Source organism: Bos mutus, chromosome 23 (assembly GCF_027580195.1).
Source record: "Bos mutus isolate GX-2022 chromosome 23, NWIPB_WYAK_1.1, whole genome shotgun sequence".
NCBI classification, from domain to species: Eukaryota; Metazoa; Chordata; class Mammalia; order Artiodactyla; family Bovidae; genus Bos; species Bos mutus.
The window spans coordinates 25270905-25290314 of NC_091639.1; the positions used below are offsets into that span (position 1 = coordinate 25270905).

The 19410-nt window shown below is 43.6% G+C and overlaps 1 protein-coding gene across 1 annotated transcript in view; it reads right to left on the reverse strand.

The window, feature by feature from the left end:
* Nucleotides 1–740: 740 nt before the first annotated feature.
* EFHC1 (EF-hand domain containing 1) overlaps nucleotides 741–19410 on the reverse strand; it is a 39597-nt gene continuing 20927 nt past the window's right edge. The window contains exons 7-11 of the mRNA XM_005896847.3: nucleotides 17728–17868; nucleotides 15333–15546; nucleotides 14853–15000; nucleotides 2540–2750; nucleotides 741–975 (exon numbers count right to left, since the gene is read on the reverse strand). Coding sequence (XP_005896909.2) covers nucleotides 904–975; nucleotides 2540–2750; nucleotides 14853–15000; nucleotides 15333–15546; nucleotides 17728–17868 — 786 coding nt within the window. The 3' untranslated portion in view covers nucleotides 741–903. The remainder of the gene's footprint in view (nucleotides 976–2539; nucleotides 2751–14852; nucleotides 15001–15332; nucleotides 15547–17727; nucleotides 17869–19410) is intronic.

Genomic DNA, 19410 nt, shown 5'->3' on the forward strand with positions numbered 1-19410 from the left:
TTCATGGTCTAAAACATTTGTAACTGCATTTGGTGCAGTTACATTTGCACCAACCTAATATCTAATTTTTTAAAATGCAGGTCTACTAAGGGGCCTAGAACTGCAGTTGAAAAACGGTGTCTACTTCTCTACCCGGCTAGGGGGAGGGGTGGTCTGGCAGCAGTACCACACCCCACATGGTGTCTCTCTGAGCAAATTCTATCGTCCTGCTCCTATTCATTCTGCTCCTGCATTATCAGGGTTCTTTCTCCAGAGAAATAGAACCAATAGGCTCTATACAGAGAGAGAAAGGGACTGATTATAAAGAACTGGTTCTTGTAACTGTGGAGCCTGACAAGCTCCAGTATCTATAGTCAGCAGTCTGGAGACTTGTTGAGAGCTGATGAGGAGGTCCTGTCTGAAGGCCAGCAGCCTCGAGACCAAGGAAGAGCCGACATCTCAGTCTGAGTCCCAAAGCAGGGAAAAGCTGATGTCACGGCAGGCTGGAGGAGTCCTTTCTTATTAGGGAAGGGTCAGCCTTTTTGTTCTCCTCAAGCCTTTAGTGAGGGGTGAGGGGTGAGGGGCTCCCATCCTAGAGGGGGCCATGTGCTTTCCTCCATCCACCAACTCGGATGGTAACCTCATTCAGAAACAGCCTCACAGACACACCCAGAAATGTCCAGGCACCCGTATTTAGTCAAGCTGACACAGAATTAACCATCACAACACCCCTGTCCCCTTCCCTAAATAAGGCACCAACCTTAGCTCCTACAAGATCCAATTTAATTTAGCCTTCATTGGTAGTGAAATATAAGAACCAAAAGAGATATGGAATTTCAAGATGTCTGCAAATGCCTCTATGAGGCGTACAGGTAGATGGAGGCCCAAAGTCAACACACTCTGCTGCGTTCTGTCCTCAGCAGGTCAGTTGGAGAAAGCACGGATGAAGTTATAGTAGTCGATCTTGTCTTCTCCGTGAGAGCACATTCTGATGAGCTGCAGGTGAGAGACAGGAGGCTGCTTTCAGCTCTGCAGCAGAGCCTCTTTAGTGACCGCCCCCCACACTCTAACAGTTCAACTGTTTATACCCTCAGCTGATCTGACATCATCTTGGGAGCCTTCCCCAATCTTACGCTTCATGAAAAGAAAGCTCAGATGGTGTAAATGGCCTGCCCAAGGTTTCAGGTCTAACATTTATAAGAATACTGTCATTTTCAAAGCAGTTTTGTTCTTATATTCAGTTACAAGACTATCCATCAGGGCTGCTGTTATCACAGCCTAAGAGAAAAATATAGTTATGTCACTGCTAACACCAGGTCTCCTGAAACTCACCTGTGAGTGGCAGTAAGTACACCGATCCACTGTGGTTAAAAGATGTGTGCAGACCCATCCCTTCCCCACCCCCTGATGCAGCGCCCATGTCAGGTCACAGGTGATACAAATGACGTAAAAATCAAAGGCTGGACATGCTATTGACCTGAGGCTTGGGAAGCCAGATGGGAGTTTTGCTCACACGAGACTGCTGAAGGCCAGCAGTCTCGAGACCAAGGAAGAGCCAATATCTCAGTCTGAGTCCAAAAGCAGGGAAAAGCTGATGTTATCCTTCCACCTGCCTCCTCACTCCTTGCTAAGGTTCCTGTCTGACAAATTCTTGTCCCCAAGCTAGTCACACCAATCCCAAACAAAAGCTTTCCCCAAATGACTCTTAACTTCCCAGCATCCCAAAGTGTCCTTAAGAAGGACTACAGCACCACAATGCTCTTCATCAGTGAGAATGTCTTGTATCAGCCACTGTCACTGGCAACTGAGGGAGAAAGCCTGTCCTAACTTCTAGTCCTGACACGCATCCTGAACCTGGTCAAAGGGATTTATAAATAGAAAGTGAAAGTGAAGTCACTCAGTCGTGTCTGACTCTTTGCGACCCCATGGACTATAGCCCACCAGGCTCCTCTGTCCTTGGGATTTTCCAGGCAATAGTACTGGAGTGGATTGCCATTTCCTTCTCCAGGGGATCTTCCTGACCCAGGGATTGACCCTGGGTCTCCCGCGTTGTAGACAGACGCTTTACCGTCTGAGCCACCAGGGAAGTCCTTTATAAAGAGAAAGAGGTATGAAATGCCCCCTCAGCTCCCTCATGGAAACTCTAAGAGGAGAATGTCCAGCTGGCCATGGACCTGGGTCAGTGGTCACGCCCTCTCCCATGCCAGCCCCACCAATGGACAAGCATAGGGGTCACCTTGAAGGGGTCAGAGGCTCCCCCATCCTGCCCAGTCCAGCTATTCCATCCGCCTTGGCGACCGCCCTCCTCCTGCACCCACATGGCTCACCGGCCGCTCTGCTGTCTGAACCCTGCCCACTTAAAGAGATGCCCTACAACAGCATTAGGAATGACCAACCAATGATAAGAGTCAAAGGCAAATGCCATAATCAGGACTGAACGGCAGATCTGATTCGAGCACCCCAAAGCTTCCCCAGTTAAAATACAAATGCAGCTGCCTTTGGGAGCGAGTGAACAGTGCCCATCCTCTGCAATTAGCCCAGAAAAGTAATTCCTACTCACCTCCTTAATCAAGGAGTCATCAACTGGGAGTTGGTAAGAGCCACAGATTTTAAAGAACGTCTCCCTGTCCACGTATCCTGAAGCTTCCTTGTCATAGATCTGAAAGGCCTCGCGGATGTTGTCCCTGCACGGGCAATCTTTCAGTTGCTTCTGGATTGTGTCTATCAGGGCCTCCAGGTCCCGCACACCCGGGTCCTCTTCCGCTTGCTGGCTGTGGAGAGAGGAAAGAAATGGCTGGACGTGGTGTTCATTCTCCAACCATCTTATCTCAGTGACCAAAGTTCTCACTTGGTGAAGCTGAGGAAGCCTCTAATGATATAGTTTTGATGCTCAGCTGATCAGTAACTGTTCATGTCTGTGGCTCAGCCTCCCTCGCTACCATCTGTCAAATACTTGCACCACAAAAAGCCAGACCTACCACCACTGCAGCCTCCTCCAAGTCAGGCATCTGCGGGAGTCACATGATTGTCAGCATCTGTGTTACATCACCTAGAACTGAATGTTTTTAGAAACAGATGCCTAAAAGTAGTGTGATGAAGAAATCAAAGCAAAAGAGAAATAAAATATCTAGAAACAAACAAAAATAGATATACAGTTAACCCTTGAACAAAAGCAGGGTTTAGGGGCATCAGCCCTCCACACAGTCAAAAATCTGGGTATAACTTATAGTCAGCCCTCTGAATGTGTGGTGGTTCTGTATCCACAGATTCAACCCATTGAGGATTGTGTACAAGTGCAATACATATTCACTGAAAAAAAAATCTGCATATAAGTACACTCACACAGTTCCAACCTGTGTTGTTCAGTGGTCCCCTATACCACATACCAAAATTTATGGGATACAGCAAAAGCAGTTCTAAGAGGGAAGTTTACAGTAATAAAGAAAAAGGAGGAGTTCGTGGGCAGTCCAGTGGTTAGGACTAGGTGCTTTCACTGCTGTGGCCCAAGTTCAATCCCTGATGAAGGAACTAAGATCCCATGAGCCATGCAGTGCAGCCCAAAAGAAGAACGAAGAAAGATCTCAAACCACCTAAGTTTATACCTCAAGGAACTAGAAAAATAAAAATAAAAGCCCAGAGTTAGCAGAAGAAAGGAAAGATCAGAGCAGAAAGAAAGGAAAGAGATCCTGGGAAAATGATAGACAAGATCAATGAAACTAAGACCCTTTTAAAAAAAAAAAAAAAAAGATAAAACTGACAAACTTTTTAACTTGACCAATTTTTTAAAAAAAATACTCAAAATCAGAAATGAGGAGAGACATTACAACTAATACCACAGAAATACAAAGGATCAGAAGAGACTACTATGAACAATTTACTTATCAATGGGTTGGATAACCTGGAAGAAATGGATAAATTCCTAAAAACAAACAACCTATCAAGCCTGAATCACAAAGAAATAGAAAATCTAAACAGACTAATGATATGAAGATTAATCAGGAATCAAAAATCTCCCAACAAATTCCCAGGACCAGATGGTTTCATGGTGAACTGTACCAAATATTTAAGGCAGAATTAATACCAATCCATTTCAAACTCCTCCAAAAAAAAAATGAAGAGGAGGAAACACTCCCAAATTCATACAAGGCCAGCATACTTTGACATCAAATCCAAACAATGACACTACAAGAAAAGAAAATTACAGACCAATAACCCTTGGTGAACACAAATGCAAAAGTCCTCAACAAAATACCAGCAAACTGAATTCAACAGCACATTAAAAAGATTGTACATCATGATCAAGTGGGATTTACCCTGACTAGGCAAGTACGGTTCAACATATAGAAATCAATACACACTGAGAATGAAGAATACATACATACATAAATACACACATACCTAAATATGATCATCTCAATACATACAGAAAAAGCATTTGACAAAACTCAACATCCTTTCATGATGAAAATTCAAATAAATTAGGTAGAGAAGGAATGTATCTCAACGTTATAATGGCCACACATGAGAATCCCCCAGCTAATATACCTTGTAGTGAACAAGACGATGATGCCCATTCTATAAGATCAGGAACAAGACAAAGGTATGCACTCTTGCCACTTCTACTCAACAGAGACCTGTGTGCCCACTCGGTTGTGGCTGACTCTTTGTGACCCTTTGGACTGTAGCCCACTAGGCTCCTCTCTCCATGGGGTTTTTCAGGCAAGGATACTGGAGTAGATTGCCATTTCCTCCTCCAGGGGATCTTTCTGACCCAGGGACTGAACCAGAGTCTTGCGTCTCCTGCCTTGCAGGCAGATTCTTTACCGCTGAGCCATTGGGAAAGCCCTACAGAGACCTAGCCAGAGAAACTAGGGAAGAAAAATAAATGAAAGGCATCCAAAGAGAAAAGGAAGAAGTACAACTGTTTCAGTTTACAGATGACAGGATCTTATATATTAGTCTTTCAGTTCAGTTCAGTTGCTCAGTCGTGTCCAGCTCTTTGCGACCCCATGAACCACAGCACACCAGGCCTCCCTGTTCATCACCAACTCCCGGAATTTACTCAAACTCATGTCCATTGAGTCAGTGATGCCATCCAACCATCTCATTCTCTGTCATTCTCTTCTCCTCCCACTTTCAATCTTTCCCAGCATCAGGGTCTTTTCAAATGAGTCAGCTCTTCGAATCAGGTTGCCAAAGTATTGGAGTTTCAGCTTCAGCATCAGTCCTTCCAATGAACATTCAGGACTGATTTCCTTTAGGATGGACTGGTTGGATCTCCTTATAGTCCAAAGGACTCTCAAGAGTCTTCTCCAACACCACAGTTGAAAAGCATCGATTCTTTGGTGCTCAGCTTTCTTTATAGTCCAACTCTCACATCCATAACATGACTACTGGAAAAACCATAGCCTTGACTAGATGATGTTCTTTGTTGACAAAGAAATGTCTCTGCTTTTGAATATGCTATCTAGGTTGGTCATAACTTTCCTTCCAAGGAGTAAGCATCTTTTAATTTCATGGCTGCAGTCACCATCTGCAGTGATTTTGGAGGCCAAAAAGATAAAGTCTGTCACTGTTTCCACTGTTTCCCCATCTATTTGCCATGAAGTGATGGGACCAGATGCCATGATCTTGGTTTTCTGAATGTTGAGCTTTAAGCCAACATTTTCACTCTCCTCTTTCACTTTCATCAAGAGGCTTTTTAGTTCCTCTTCACTTTCTGCCATAAGGGTGGTGTCATCTGCATATCTGAGGTTATTGATATGTCTCCCAGCAATCTTGATTCCAGCTTGTGTTTCATCCAGCTCAGCATTTCTCATGATGTACTCTTCATATAAATTAAATAATCAGAGTGAAAATATACAGCCTTGACATACTCCTTTCCCGATTTGGAACCAGTCTGTTGTTCCATCAGCAAAAACAAGATCTGGAGCTGACTGTGGCTCAGATCATCAGTTCCTTATTGCAAAATTCAGACTCAAATTGAAGAAAGCAAGGAAAACCACTAGCCCAGTTAGATATGGCCTAAATCAGATCTAATAGATTCAAGGAATTAGATGTGGTAGACAGAGTACCTAAAGAACTATGGACGGAGGTTCATTACACTATACAGGAGGTGGTGACCAAAACCATTCCCAAGAAAAAGAAATGCAAGAAGGTAAAGGGGTTGTCTGAGGAGGCCTTACAAATATCTGAGAAGAGAAGAGAAGCAAAAGCAAAGGAGAAAGGGAAAGATATACCTAACTGAATGCAGAGTTCCAGAGAATAGCAAATGGAGATAAGAAAGCCTTAAATGAACAATGCAAAGTAGAGGAAAATAATAAAATGGGAAAGACTAAGAAAATTAGAAGATACTAAGGGAACATTTCATGCAAAGATGGGCACAATAAAGCACAGAAATGGTATGGACCTAACAGAAGCAGAAGATATTAAGAAGAGGTGGCAAGAATACACAGAAGAACTGTACAAAAAAGGCCTTAATGACCTGGATAACCACAATAGTATGTCACTCATCTAGAGCCAGATATCCTGGAGTGTGAAGTCAAGTGGGCCTTAGAAAGCATTACTATGAACAAAGCTAGTGGAGGTGATGGAATTCCAGCTAAGCTATTTCAAATCCTAAAAGATAATGTGGTTAAAGTGCTGCACTCAATATGCCAGCAAATTTGGAAAAGTCAGCAGTGGCCACAGGACTGGAAAAGGTCAGTTTTCATTCCAATCCCAAAGAAAGGCAACGCCAAAGAATGCTCAAACTACCGCACAACTGCACTCATGCAACTTTCACATGCCAGCAAAATTATGCTCAAAATCCTTCGAGCTAGGCTTCAGCAGTACATGAACCAAGGATTTCCAGATGTTCAAGTTGGATTTAGAAAAGGTGGAGAAATCAGAGATCAGCTTGCCAACATCCTCTGGGTCATAGAAAAAGCAAGGGAACTCAAAAAAACCCATTCACTTCTGCTTCATTGACCACAGCCTCTGTGTGGATCACAACAAACTGGAAAATTCTTAAAAGAGATGGGAACACCAGACCACCTTACCTGCCTCCTGAGAAACCTGTATGCAGGTCAAGAAGCAACAGTTAGAACCAGACATAATACAAAAGACTGGTTCAAACTTGGGTAAGTACATCAGGGCTGAATACTGTCATCTTGATTATTTAGCTTCTATGCAGACTACATCATGCAAAATGCTGGGCTGGATGGAGCACAAGCTGGAATCAAGATTGCTGAGAGAAATATCAACAACCTCAGATATGCAGATACCACTCTAATGGCAGAAAGTGAAAAGGAACTAAAGAGCCTCTTGATGAAGGTGAAAGAGGAGAGTGAAAAAGGTGGCTTAAAGCTCAACATTAAAAAAACTAAGGTCACGGCATCCGGTTCATCACTTCATGGCACATAGATGTGGAAAAAGTGGAAACGAAGACAGATTTTATTTTCTTTGGCTCCAAAATCACTGGAGATGGTGACTGCAGCCACGAAATTAGAAGACACTTGCTCCTTGGAAGAAAAACTATGACAAACCTAGACAGTGTATTAAAAAACAGAGACTTCATTTTGCCAACAAAGTCCATACAGTCAAAGCTATGGTTTTTCCAGAAGTCATGTATGCATGTGAGAGTTGGGCCATAAAGAAGGCTGAATACTGAAGAACTGAGGCTTTTGAACTGTGGTGCTGGAGAAGACTCCTGAGAGTCCCTTGCACTGCAAGGAGATCAAACCAGTCAATCCTAAAGGAAATCAACCCTGAATATTCATCGGAAGGACTGATGCTGAAGCTGAAGCTCCAATACTTTGGCCCCGATACAAAGAGCTGACTCTTTGGAAAAGACCCTAATGCTGGCAAAGACTGAGGGCAAGAGAAGGGGTAACAGAGGATAAGATGGTTGGATGGCATCACTGTCTCAACAGACATGAGTTTGAACAAACTCAGGGAGATAGTGAAGGACAGGGAAGCCTGGTGTGCTGCAGTTCATGGGGTCACAAAGAGTCGGACACCACTTAGGAACTAAACAACATGAAATGCACTAACAATTAACTATTGAAAGAAAAATTAAAACAATCTCATTTATAATAGCATTTAAAAAACTAGAATAAATTTAACCAAAGTGAAAGATCTATACACTGAAAACTATAAGACATTGATGAAAGAAACTGAAGACAACAAACAGATGGAAAGTATTTCATACTCCTGAATTAGAGTAATTAACACTGTTAACATGATTATAGTCCCATCACTTCATGGGAAATAGATGGGGAAACAGTGGAAACAGTGTCATACTTTATTTTGGGGGGCTCCAAAATCACTGCAGATGGTGATTACAGCCATGAAATTAAAAGACGCTTACTCCTTGGAAGGAAAGTTATGACCAACCTAAATAGCATATTCAAAAGCAGAGACATTATTTTGCCAACAAAGGTCCATCTAGTCAAGGCTATGGTTTTTCCAGTAGTCATGTATGGATGTGGGAGTTGGACTATAAAGAAAGCTGAGCACCGAAGAATCGATGCTTTTGAACTGTGGTGTTGGAGAAGACTCTTGAGAGTCCCTTGGACTGCAAGGAGATCCAACCAGTCAATTGTAAAGGACATCAGTCCTGAGTGTTCTTTGGAAGGACTGATGCTGAAGCTGAAATTCAAATACTCTGGCTACCTCATGTGAAGAGTTGACTCACTGGAAAAGACTCTGATGCTGGGAGGGATTGGGGGCAGGAGGAGAAGGGGACGACAGAGGATGAGACGGCTGGATGGCATCACTGACTCAATGGACATGGGTTTGAGTAGGCTCTGGGAGATAGTGAAGGACAGGGAGGCCTGGCGTGCTGCAGTTCATGGGGTCGCAAAGAGTCGGACACAACTGAGTGACTGAACTGAAGCTCCGGCAGACAGTGAAGGGCAGGGGAGCCTGGCGTGTGCGGTCCATGGGGTCACAAAGAGTTGGACATGACTGAGTGACTGAACAACAAACAATGTGAAATGATGAATGTGTTAACTAACTAGGTTGTGGTAATCACATCACAATCACATGTATATCAAATCATCACATTGTACACTTAACACAGTTCTGTCAATGACACTTCAATACAACGGGCAGAGGAGAAGTAGTATGATGAATTTGGAGTCAAGTGCCAGCATGACTTTGTGTGATAATTCGCGGCCTGGTAACTCTGTGCAATGGGTTAAAGAAGAGAATGGTGGCGGGCAGATGAGTCAGAAGGCACTGTGGTAAAAATCAGTGTACATTATCTGCAGATCAAAAGGCTGAGCGCTGGACCAGCGGGGCTGGCCCAAAGGCCAAAGCCAGTGGGCGGCCTGTGTTTCTAAACAGAGTTTAAGTGAAACCCAGTCACACCTATTCGTTTACACACTGTGCACGGCTGCTTTCACCCCACAAAGGCAGAGCTGAGTAGTTTACAACAGAGATGCTGGTGTGCCTTACACACCTGAATTATTTACTCCTCTTTCCAAAAGCGTCTGCCAACCGCTGCCCTAGACAACGAGCTCCTATTCTCTCATCTGGCTGCCTTGAGTGTTTATTAAGGTCCGGCATGTGGTGCAAGCTCCAGTATCACTGAATTAATGAATAAAATGACAAGAGACCATTAGATCTGAAAACAATCAGTGACCTCAAGAAACAACTTCTGGAGAGTTATTTGGATACTAGCACAGTCAGAAAGGAGGCGGTGACAGACACAAAAGAATTTAGAGAAATGGGAGCTACTTAGCTGTGACAAGGAGGTAAAGAGCTCAGTAGAGAAACATTCCAAGGCAAAGAGTAGGAAAATGGAAGCCACTCACACTGGATCTACTTGAGACCAACTGCAGAGTGAATATGGACGGCTTCCCTGGTGGCTCAGTGGTAAAGAATCCACCTGCCAGTACAGGGACCTAAGCCTGAATAGAATTTCAGATGAAGTCAATACTCCAATCATGTGGGCACTGTTTTAATTTTATGGCTCAGAGAAAGAAGATGGCTAACTCCAAATTTCATCATCCAGTAGCCAACACCTCTTGCCTGGGAAATCCCATGGACAGAGGAGCCTGGTAGGCTGCAGTCCATGGGGTCTCGAAGAGTCGGACACGACTGAGCGACTTCACTTTCACTTTTCACTTTCATGCACTGGAGAAGGAAATGGCAACCCACTCCAGTATTTTTGCCTGGAGAATCCCAGGGATGGGAGCCTGGTGGGCTGCCATCTATGGGGTCGCATAGAGTTGGACACGATTGACGTGACTTAGCAGCAGCAGCAGGAGCCAACACTGGACATAAAAAGTTCTTGGGCATGACAAGTACTCAGGATCCCTTTTCATTATTCTTTCCAATGATCAAATACAGGGTTTGTGTTTCCTTAGAGCGGGATTCTTTACCAGATGGGTGAGTCAGGAGCCAAGAGAAGTAAGGCTGTAAGATACAGAGGGCGAGACCTCTGGGTTCATAGCACCTTTGAGCGTTTTCTCTCATTTATCCCTGACTCATCACAAGAGAAGAGAACGAAAGTGAGGGTCAGAACGAGGATAGCCATGGATCTATTAACCCAGAACTTAAATTTATTTTTATTTGTATCTTACTCTAAGTGTCCTAATACTATCTTTTCCTCATTACTAAATAAAGGGGGAGAAAACAGCCCACCTGTAGTATGCCAAAGCAAGAAGCTTTCCAGTGTTCCTGGTATTTGCAGAGACATGGGGAAATTACAGAAAGAAGCTTTTGAGAAGTACTCAAGTTAAATGTGTGCCATGAATCTCAACCTGGCCCTTCCTGGTGCCCAGCCACCAAACTATGGCCCTCGTGCCATCTGCCTCCCACTCTCCTAGACGGCTGCCATGTTTCACCAGCCAAAGAAACTTATTTTCCTTCATATTTTTCACATCTCTAGAATCAGGATGCATTTTAAAATTAATGGTGAGTCTCAATTACAACTGACAGTCTTTCTTTCTTAGCAGCAGGTAAAATGATGGTATGTATTTATTTTCACTTTATTTTTATATTCATTTTATTTATTTGTAGAGTCAACAGAACATTTCCCAACTTCTCCTCCCGGAACCTCCAACGTCTCCACATCTGCATTCTTCCTGCTGCACTGCTATAGTGAAAACAGTGAAACAATGAGAAGGACCCCTCAACCATGTGTTGACCCCTCAACCAACCTGCCAGCACCTGCACCCACACACCCTGTTTTCCTGCCTGGCACACACATTATGGTTTCAGAGAGTAATCCAGAGACCCTGGGAGCTTCTCGAGACCCTCATGGAAGTCTGTGAGGTCAGAGCTGCTCTCTGACCTCTGAATGTGAACATTCCTAAATGTGAACATTGGTGAACCACTGCCCGAGATGGATGACCAATGCTTCCGTCTAAAGCCAGTTCCTCCCCCTGGGTCTCTCACAGACACCAGAAATCTCCCCTCTCTCAGATTTATCAATGCTTCCTTCCCTACAGAATTATTCCCATTTACATACAAACTTGCTGCCCTTTATTCTTACAAACAAAACAAAAAGCCCTCTATTCCATTTCCTCTGCCAGCTACTCCCCATCTCCCTATTCCCCTTTGCACCAACTTCCTCAACTTCCTCTCCTCCCATCTCTTAAGCCCACCCCCGCCCCATTCCAGTGGAAGTCCTCACTGAGGTCCCCAGTACCCCCTCAGTTCAGTTCAGTTCAGTCACTCAGTCATGTCCGACTCTTTGCGACCCCATGAATCACAGCACGCCAGGCCTCCCTGTCCATCACCAACTCCCGGAGTTCACTCAGACTCACGTTGATCGAGTCGGTGATGCCATCCAGCCATCTCATCCTCGTCGTCCCCTTCTCCTCCTGCCCCCAATCCCTCCCAGCATCAGAGTCTTTTCCAATGAGTCAACTCTTCACATGAGGTGGCCAAAGTACTGGAGTTTCAGCTTTAGCATCAGTCCTTCCAAAGAACACCCAGGACTGATCTTTAGAATGGACTGGTTGGATCTCCTTGCAGTCCAAGGGACTCTCAAGAGTCTTCTCCAACACCACAGTTCAAAAGCATCAATTCTTCCGCGCTCAGCGTTCTTCACAGTCCGACTCTCACATCCATACATGACCACTGGAAAAATCATAGCCTCGACTAGACGGACCTTTGTTGGCAAAGTAATGTCTCTGCTTTTGAATATGCTATCTAGGTTGGTCATAACTTTCCTTCCAAGGAGTAAGCGTCTTTTAATTTCATGGCTGCAATCACCATCTGCAGTGATTTTGGAGCCCAAAAAAATAGAGTATGACACTGTTTCCACTGTTTCCCCATCTATTTCCTATAAAGTGATAGGACTAGATGCCATGATCTAGGTTTTCTGAATGTTGAGCTTTAAGCCAACTTTTTCACCTTCCTCTTTCACTTTCATCAAGAGGCTTTTTAGTTCCTCTTCACTTTCTGCCATAAGGGTGGTGTCATCTGCATATCTGAGGTTATTGGTATTTCTCCCGGCAATCTTGATTCCAGCTTGTGCTTCTTCCAGTACCCCCTACTTGTTGCTAAATCCTCACCTGAGACAGCGAATCACTGTCTTCGTTGATGTGCAGACAATTACGACTTCACATGGCTCAGATATGCATGAACTTCAGTTACCACAGTTCACTGGTTAAATAACCCAGTCCTTCAACAACATGGTTCGACTTTCAGTTACCACAGTTCATTAACTGTGAATTACTGCCTAAAGTGAAAACTCACTGTCAGATTTCTAGCCCACAAGTCACTGTATAAATAGCAGATGTGTGTCATAATCAATGACAAGCATATCCTCTCTTCGAAATCTGTCAGTAACTAGTAACCAGGCATGTGTTTTTGAAGCCACATACAGATAGCAAAGCATGTAGCTGCGTTGCCTCCTTTTCTCTAAAGGACAAACTCAAGTGACAGTTTGCAAAAATGGACGATGAAAGAGAGAACTCTGACAGCAAAGACGAGAGTGCAGCAGAAAACCAAAAGCGATAGAGCTAGAGAGGAGAATTCAGGTCCAACACAGCGGAGTTAGAGAAGAGCCAGCTGACTGGGAACGCGGACACCGCCGCCGTTTGAGAGACTCGACGTGCAGCCAGAGGACCCCAGCAAAGGCCGGCGCACTGACCCAAAAGGAGGAAATGATCGGGACAAAAAGGATCACGATATCCCAGACGCCAGCAAGACGTGAAGCCAAAGTCACTCAGTCGTGTCCGACTCTCTGTGACCCCATGGACTGCAGCCTGCCAGGCTTCTCTGTCCATAGAATTCTCCAGGGAAGAACACTGGAGTGGGATGCTGTTCCCTCCTCCAGGGGATCTTCCCAACCCAGGGATCGAACCCAGGTCTCCCACGTGCTGCCGGGTTCTTTACCATTTGAGCCACCTGGGAAGCTCAAAAACTTCACATTAAAAGGACTCTGAGATATTTCACTGTCATTAAAGGAACTCTAGGATATAATCACAACACTAAAAGCGAAAATAAGAAAACATTGGAAGTTGATTCAAACTTGGAAAGGAATCTGATGATTTGTGGAGGCACAGAAAAGATACTCGCATTGTGTGAGAACAAGAAGGCAAGCACTGTCCCAACTACTCTTAATTGTTTTTTACAAAGAAAATGAAACATTTTTAATCCTCAGCATTGGCAATGTCTTAAAATTACAGTGGACTAAATAAAAATCAATTTTACTATTTTTTAATCTCCCTATACATTTGTAACCATCAGAGTTTTTCATGTTTTGACAAAAAGTTTTTGAAGTTGCAGAACAAAAGTGAATTTTCCCATTGGCACAAAGACTGTCTGCGTGGTCACATTTATAATGCCACTATAAACTTCTGGGCAAAAGGGGACGCCTGGACCCTCCCCCTGGATTCCAGGACACACCTGCCTAGCTTTCTTCCAGCCTCACTAGCTGTTCTCCGGTTTCTCTTCCCAACTCTTACTGCTGGAGGACTCCAGAGTGCAATCCTTGGAGCTATTCTTTCTTCTGTCTATAACGACTACCTTAGAGATTTCACCCAGTCTCGTGGCTTAAAATATTATTTATATGCCCGCAACTCCCACAGCATAGGCCTCTCTGAGGCCTGAACTCCAGATTTATATGTCCAACCACCTGCTTGATCACTCTACTTGAATATCTAAAGGTATCTTAAACCTAGTATGTCCAAAACTGAAACATCCCCACCACCCCACCACCTCCAAAAAACCCTCCTCTACCTACAATATACGTCTCCATCCCAGTTGGTGGCAACTCCTCCTTTCCAACTGCTCAGGTCAGAAACATTCATCCTCCGTACCGCCTCCTCCTCTCATCTCCCCTATAGCCACTGTCTTAATCATTGTTGTTTAGTCACTAAGTCATGTCTGACTCTTCGAGTCTCAAAACAGACTGCAGCCCACCAGGCTCCTCTGTCCATGAGATTTTCCAGGCATTAATACTGGAGTGGGTTGCCTTTTCCTTCTCCAGGGGATCTTCCCAACCCAGAAACTGAACCAGTGTCTCCTGCATTGGTAGGCAAGATTCTTTACCACTGAGGCACCAAGGAAACCCAAGTTATTATATTAAACCCAGGTAACCTGTGTAGACCACCTGCCAAGCAGGAAACATGGGTTCCATCTCTGGGTCAGGAAGATCCCCTGTAGAAGGAAATGGCAACCCACTCCAGTATTCTTGCCTGGGAAATCCCATAGACAGAGGAGCCTGGCGGGCTATAGTTCATGGGGTCATAAAAGAGTAGGACATGACTTAGTAACTAAACAACCACCACCACCTGTGTATAAGAATTTCCATTGGTGAGGGAAATTTGAAAAGCTAAAATGTGATTACCCATTCATTTTGTTAAGAACTGTTTCCTGAATATCTCACTGTGCCAAAGCCAAAATGGATCTCAGATGGTCAGACATACCCATCCAATTCTGGTGCGGGAGCCTCTTGCTTTCGAATGTGGTTCTGAATCGACAGGAGTGCTTCTGGTGAATACTGGGCAGCGTTGCTCTCCATGTATTTTAAAACATAGTCGTCTGTGTCAAGGATGACGAATCGGTGGCCAAACACTGGGGAGAAGGTAGAAATACATTAGCTTGGTTATGTTTTTATCAGGCAACCAAGAGTAAAAATTCACAGACATGTATTTGTGAGCTAGACTAATGAACCTTACATAGCTCTCCAAACTAATGTGTACTAGTTTGCTCAGCGCTTAGGGAGCTCCAAGTCTCCATCTGCAGCCAGCAAATGCAACCAATTTACAGTTTAATTGATAAAGGAGGACATTACGACACTGAACCACATGTACTTCTGGACTGCAGACTAATGCCTCCTACAAGTGTTCACTCAGTTAAATCCCCAACAAAGCCAGTAGGAAAGCCTGAACTCTGCTGAGACCTACCCTCAATCACAGCACCAATGAAGAAGTCACTGGGGCCATAGTAGACAGGGTTTTCCACCGAGGAACCTGGTTTGACAACTTTAGTTCTGCCGAGATACTTGCCCCCAATGATACCAGAATTTCGAACAGGAGGCTCAAAGATACTGATCATGTCAGTGGCTAGAAAATAAGACAAGACAAACCGGCGGCCCTTGTCTTCTGGGAAGGGGGATTCCTGGAAAGGTGAAGAAAAGAGGACATTATGAAGATACACGATCTGTGCAGATGCCGCCAACTAAAACACCTACAGGGACTAGGGTACAATATAAACCTAACATATGGAATATAATATGAATGAACAGTATGGGGTGACTCTGGAGGCCTGGACAGGGTACACCTCACCTAAGGGAAGCTGCCCCAACTCACACCAGTTGACTGCTGCCTGTGGGAATGAATGCAGGCCCAATGTTGTTAGATCTTCCGGTTTTTCATGAGAAGATAGAAATATGGATTACTATATTAAATCTCTGACTTTAACATGTTGACTTCAACTCTTTAAAAGCACCAGGCAGGCCAGAGATAACATATGGGCTATAGTCTATCCAAAGGTGGCTAGTCTGAAACCTCTTAGCTGACATTATGTTCAGCTTCAGGGACACTAAAGTAATTACGCAAAGTCTATGGCTTTACACAAATCCATTTCTATACATAATTTTAAAAAGAAAATTTTAAACGGGAGGAAAATGTATGAAGATCCTTTTCTGTGCATATCAAGGAGTCCATGATGTCAAAACGTCTTTTTATTGGTGACGCTGACCTTGATCACTTGGTTAAGAAGATGCCTGGTAGGTTTCTCTCCTAGGAAGTCACCATCTTTCCCTTTGCAGTTAATAAATATCTTGAGGGAGATACTTGCAAACTATGAAAATCGTGTTTTTCCCCAAAGGTTTTCCCACTAATTTTAGCATCTGTTGATGGATCTGGTCAGCAACAAATTTACTGTGGGGTGTGCATAATGCTAATTTTCTACTTCACTCTTCTCTTCCAGGCTTGTTCATTGAAATTCTACTATATGATAATCTCTAGGTCAATCCATGTTGCTGCAAATTATTCCATAGTTTTCTTATGGCTGAGTAATATTCCATTACACACACACACACACACACCCTTCCACACAGCTTCTTTATATCCATTCCTCTGGTGATGGACATTTAGGTTGCTTCCATGTCTTGGTTATTTTAAACAGTACTTCTGTGAATACTGGGGTGCATGTATCTTTTCAACTTGAGTTTTCATTAGGTTGAGTTCCAGTTCTGCCTCTAAGCAGTAAGACCTGGGACACACCAATTAACCTCTCTGATTCTTATATTTCAAAACATAAAATGAATAAAACATTATATTGCCTGACTCATGGACAGTGTATGTATAAATAAATTCATTTACCAACTCAACCAATAATTATTGAGTGCCTACAAAGTCTAAAGAGACACTACCCCTGCCCTCAAGGAATTCACAATTACTATGTTATAATTCAACAAACCTACTGAACTTTAATAGTAACTCAAAGAACTTAGCAACAATGCAAAACCTTCATTAATCAGAATTCTTTTATTTTATTTTTTAATCAGAGGAAAATTGCTTTACGTCGTGTTGGTTTCTGCCTTACCAGAATTCTTACAGTGTGAAGTGTTCTAATTGGCCTAGAATTTGCTAGAACTCTCATTTCAAAGCTTTGTTCAACATTTCAAAAAATGTATCAGTTAACTATGTTCTCATTTTTCAAACACATGTCTATTGCCAGAGTAACATGTCAATTTCTGCTATTTATGTCTACATTTCTAAATAAAACACTTATATTTCTATTTCTGTTTTTCTTTTCTATTTTTAGAGACATTACCCTTTGAATTCTTATCAGTAATTTGCTTCAGGCAATTCAGCCACTGAGTGGAACATTCAGGATCTAAATTTGTCTCTTTCCAAACCTCTTAGCCACTAAACATATGACTTCCCAAAGTTACCTATTAAGTTAGTACGATTCCATTTGTTACATTTAATGAATATAAAAGACATGGTCCCTACTGTCAAGGAAATGATAGTTCACTGGAAAGGCACACAGAGAGACAGATACTTTGAATATAAGTCAAGGCTTTCACTGCTTAATAAAAAAGGCCAAAAAGTCGGTCAAAATGTGAGGGCTAGCGAGGAGAGATTAATGATTTCCGAGAGATTCTGAAGGCAGATAGGACTGAGCTAGGTCTTGGTTCGGGAGCACCATGCTTAATGCCGTCCACCCTGCCTGAAGGCTAGAGTTCAACATGACTCCGACAGCTGTTACTCTCTAGCTTACAGACAAAACGGACAACCGTGCACAGCACTGAGACACAGCAGAACCTCAGGATACAAACACTGTCCTCACCAGTGTGGCCAAATAACGAAGCACCTTGTTCTCGTTCATCAGCATTTTAATAACATCTTTTTGGGGAGCTTTTGGGATGAGAGCAAAGCAGTTTTGAGCAGAGTCTTCAATTAGGCCAAAACCATTATAAGGAGGCAACTCCTGAAGAAAAAAAGGAAGCAAGAAATAAAGCAGATGCTGCTTGTTTTTAAAATTTCATTAAAGGTAACTGTAAGTTTCTTTTTAAAGTCTGGAAAATATTTAAAAGTAATTTCTACATATTCAAATGCAATCGGAAAGAACAACATATCACATATTCCGTTCTTCTTTATAGACTTTACGCCCTTGATCACTGCTCACACAAGTGACTCATGATGCTACAGAATAACCCTCCAGACTGGGCTGAGACATCGCTGACGTCCACTGACCCTTACCGCCATGGCAGAGCCCTGCCCTGCTCCCCAGCCCTGGTACTCACGGACTTGCAGCATGGAAAGGCAGGGGCCTGTGAATTCTTTGTTCTGGGCTGTAGGTCTCCGCCTGGCAGATCTGGAAACCATTTTCTGGTGTGTTGGAGCTGGGGTGGGGTGGAGGTGTCAGGGCTTGGTTCATGCTCCATTTTTTCCTGTTAACCTCCATACTTCTGATATTTTTATTTCTTGATTTTTGCCTCATAGTAATGACAGTCATACTTTACTGAGAACTCAGACCCCCCCACTGTCCACCCAGGACTCCCCTTTCCTGGTGAAGAAGTAAACTCATGGAGCTGAATTCCAGATGCAAAGATTATTCGGTAAGTGTGGAAGTACAGGGTGAACTTATGTTTGTCGTGAACTTAGGTTCCATAAAGGGCTGAAGGTACCACTACAGGATGCTGGGATTTGTCAAAAACTTAAGTATTAATAATTCAGAGGTTTCCTCCCTCTCATCAATGCCAGGCAGACTTCAGCTGAATTCTTTTTCTCTGACTCCTTTTTGCGCTGCTTTCTCAGCAAACTTGCTCGTACCATGCTTTCACCTGTAGACACCTTCCCCAAATCTTCAAACATATTGTATTCAGCAAGTTTAACAAATTAGTCTGTATGAGCCCTGATCCATCTATAATGGGGACTCCCTCAAAAACCATGGACTCTGTTATGTTCATTCAAGGTGAAGTGCTTAGAACATTGATCCTTCACCCACCCCTGGGCTGTATGTGATTAATATGATCTGCATGGCTGGAATGTGACTAAGTTAAGTGAAGTCGCTCAGTCGTGTCCGACTCTTTGTGATCCCATGGACTGTAGCCTGCCAGGCTCCTCTGTCCATGGGATCTTCTAAGAAAGAATACTGGAATGGGTTGCCATTTTCTTCTCCAGGGTATCTTCCCAACCCAGGGATCGAACCCAGGTCTCCCACATTGCAGGCAGATGGTTTTACCGTCTGAGCCACCAGGGAAGTGTGATTAGCGGATCCAGTAAGTGGACAAAGACTAATTGGTCCCATATGCAAAACCAGTAGGCAGTGAATACATAAGCTGCCATGGACAGAGCAACTTTGATTGAAAGTCCCTCATGCTAAGCTGCCCATAGCACTGCCCACATGCTAAGCTCTAACTTACCTGTAAGCAGCAGAAATGCAGTGGCACTATCTAATACCAATACACAGTGAGAGCAACCTGGTCGGGGGGTGCAGGGGAAATTAAGGGGTTTTGAAATAGGGAGG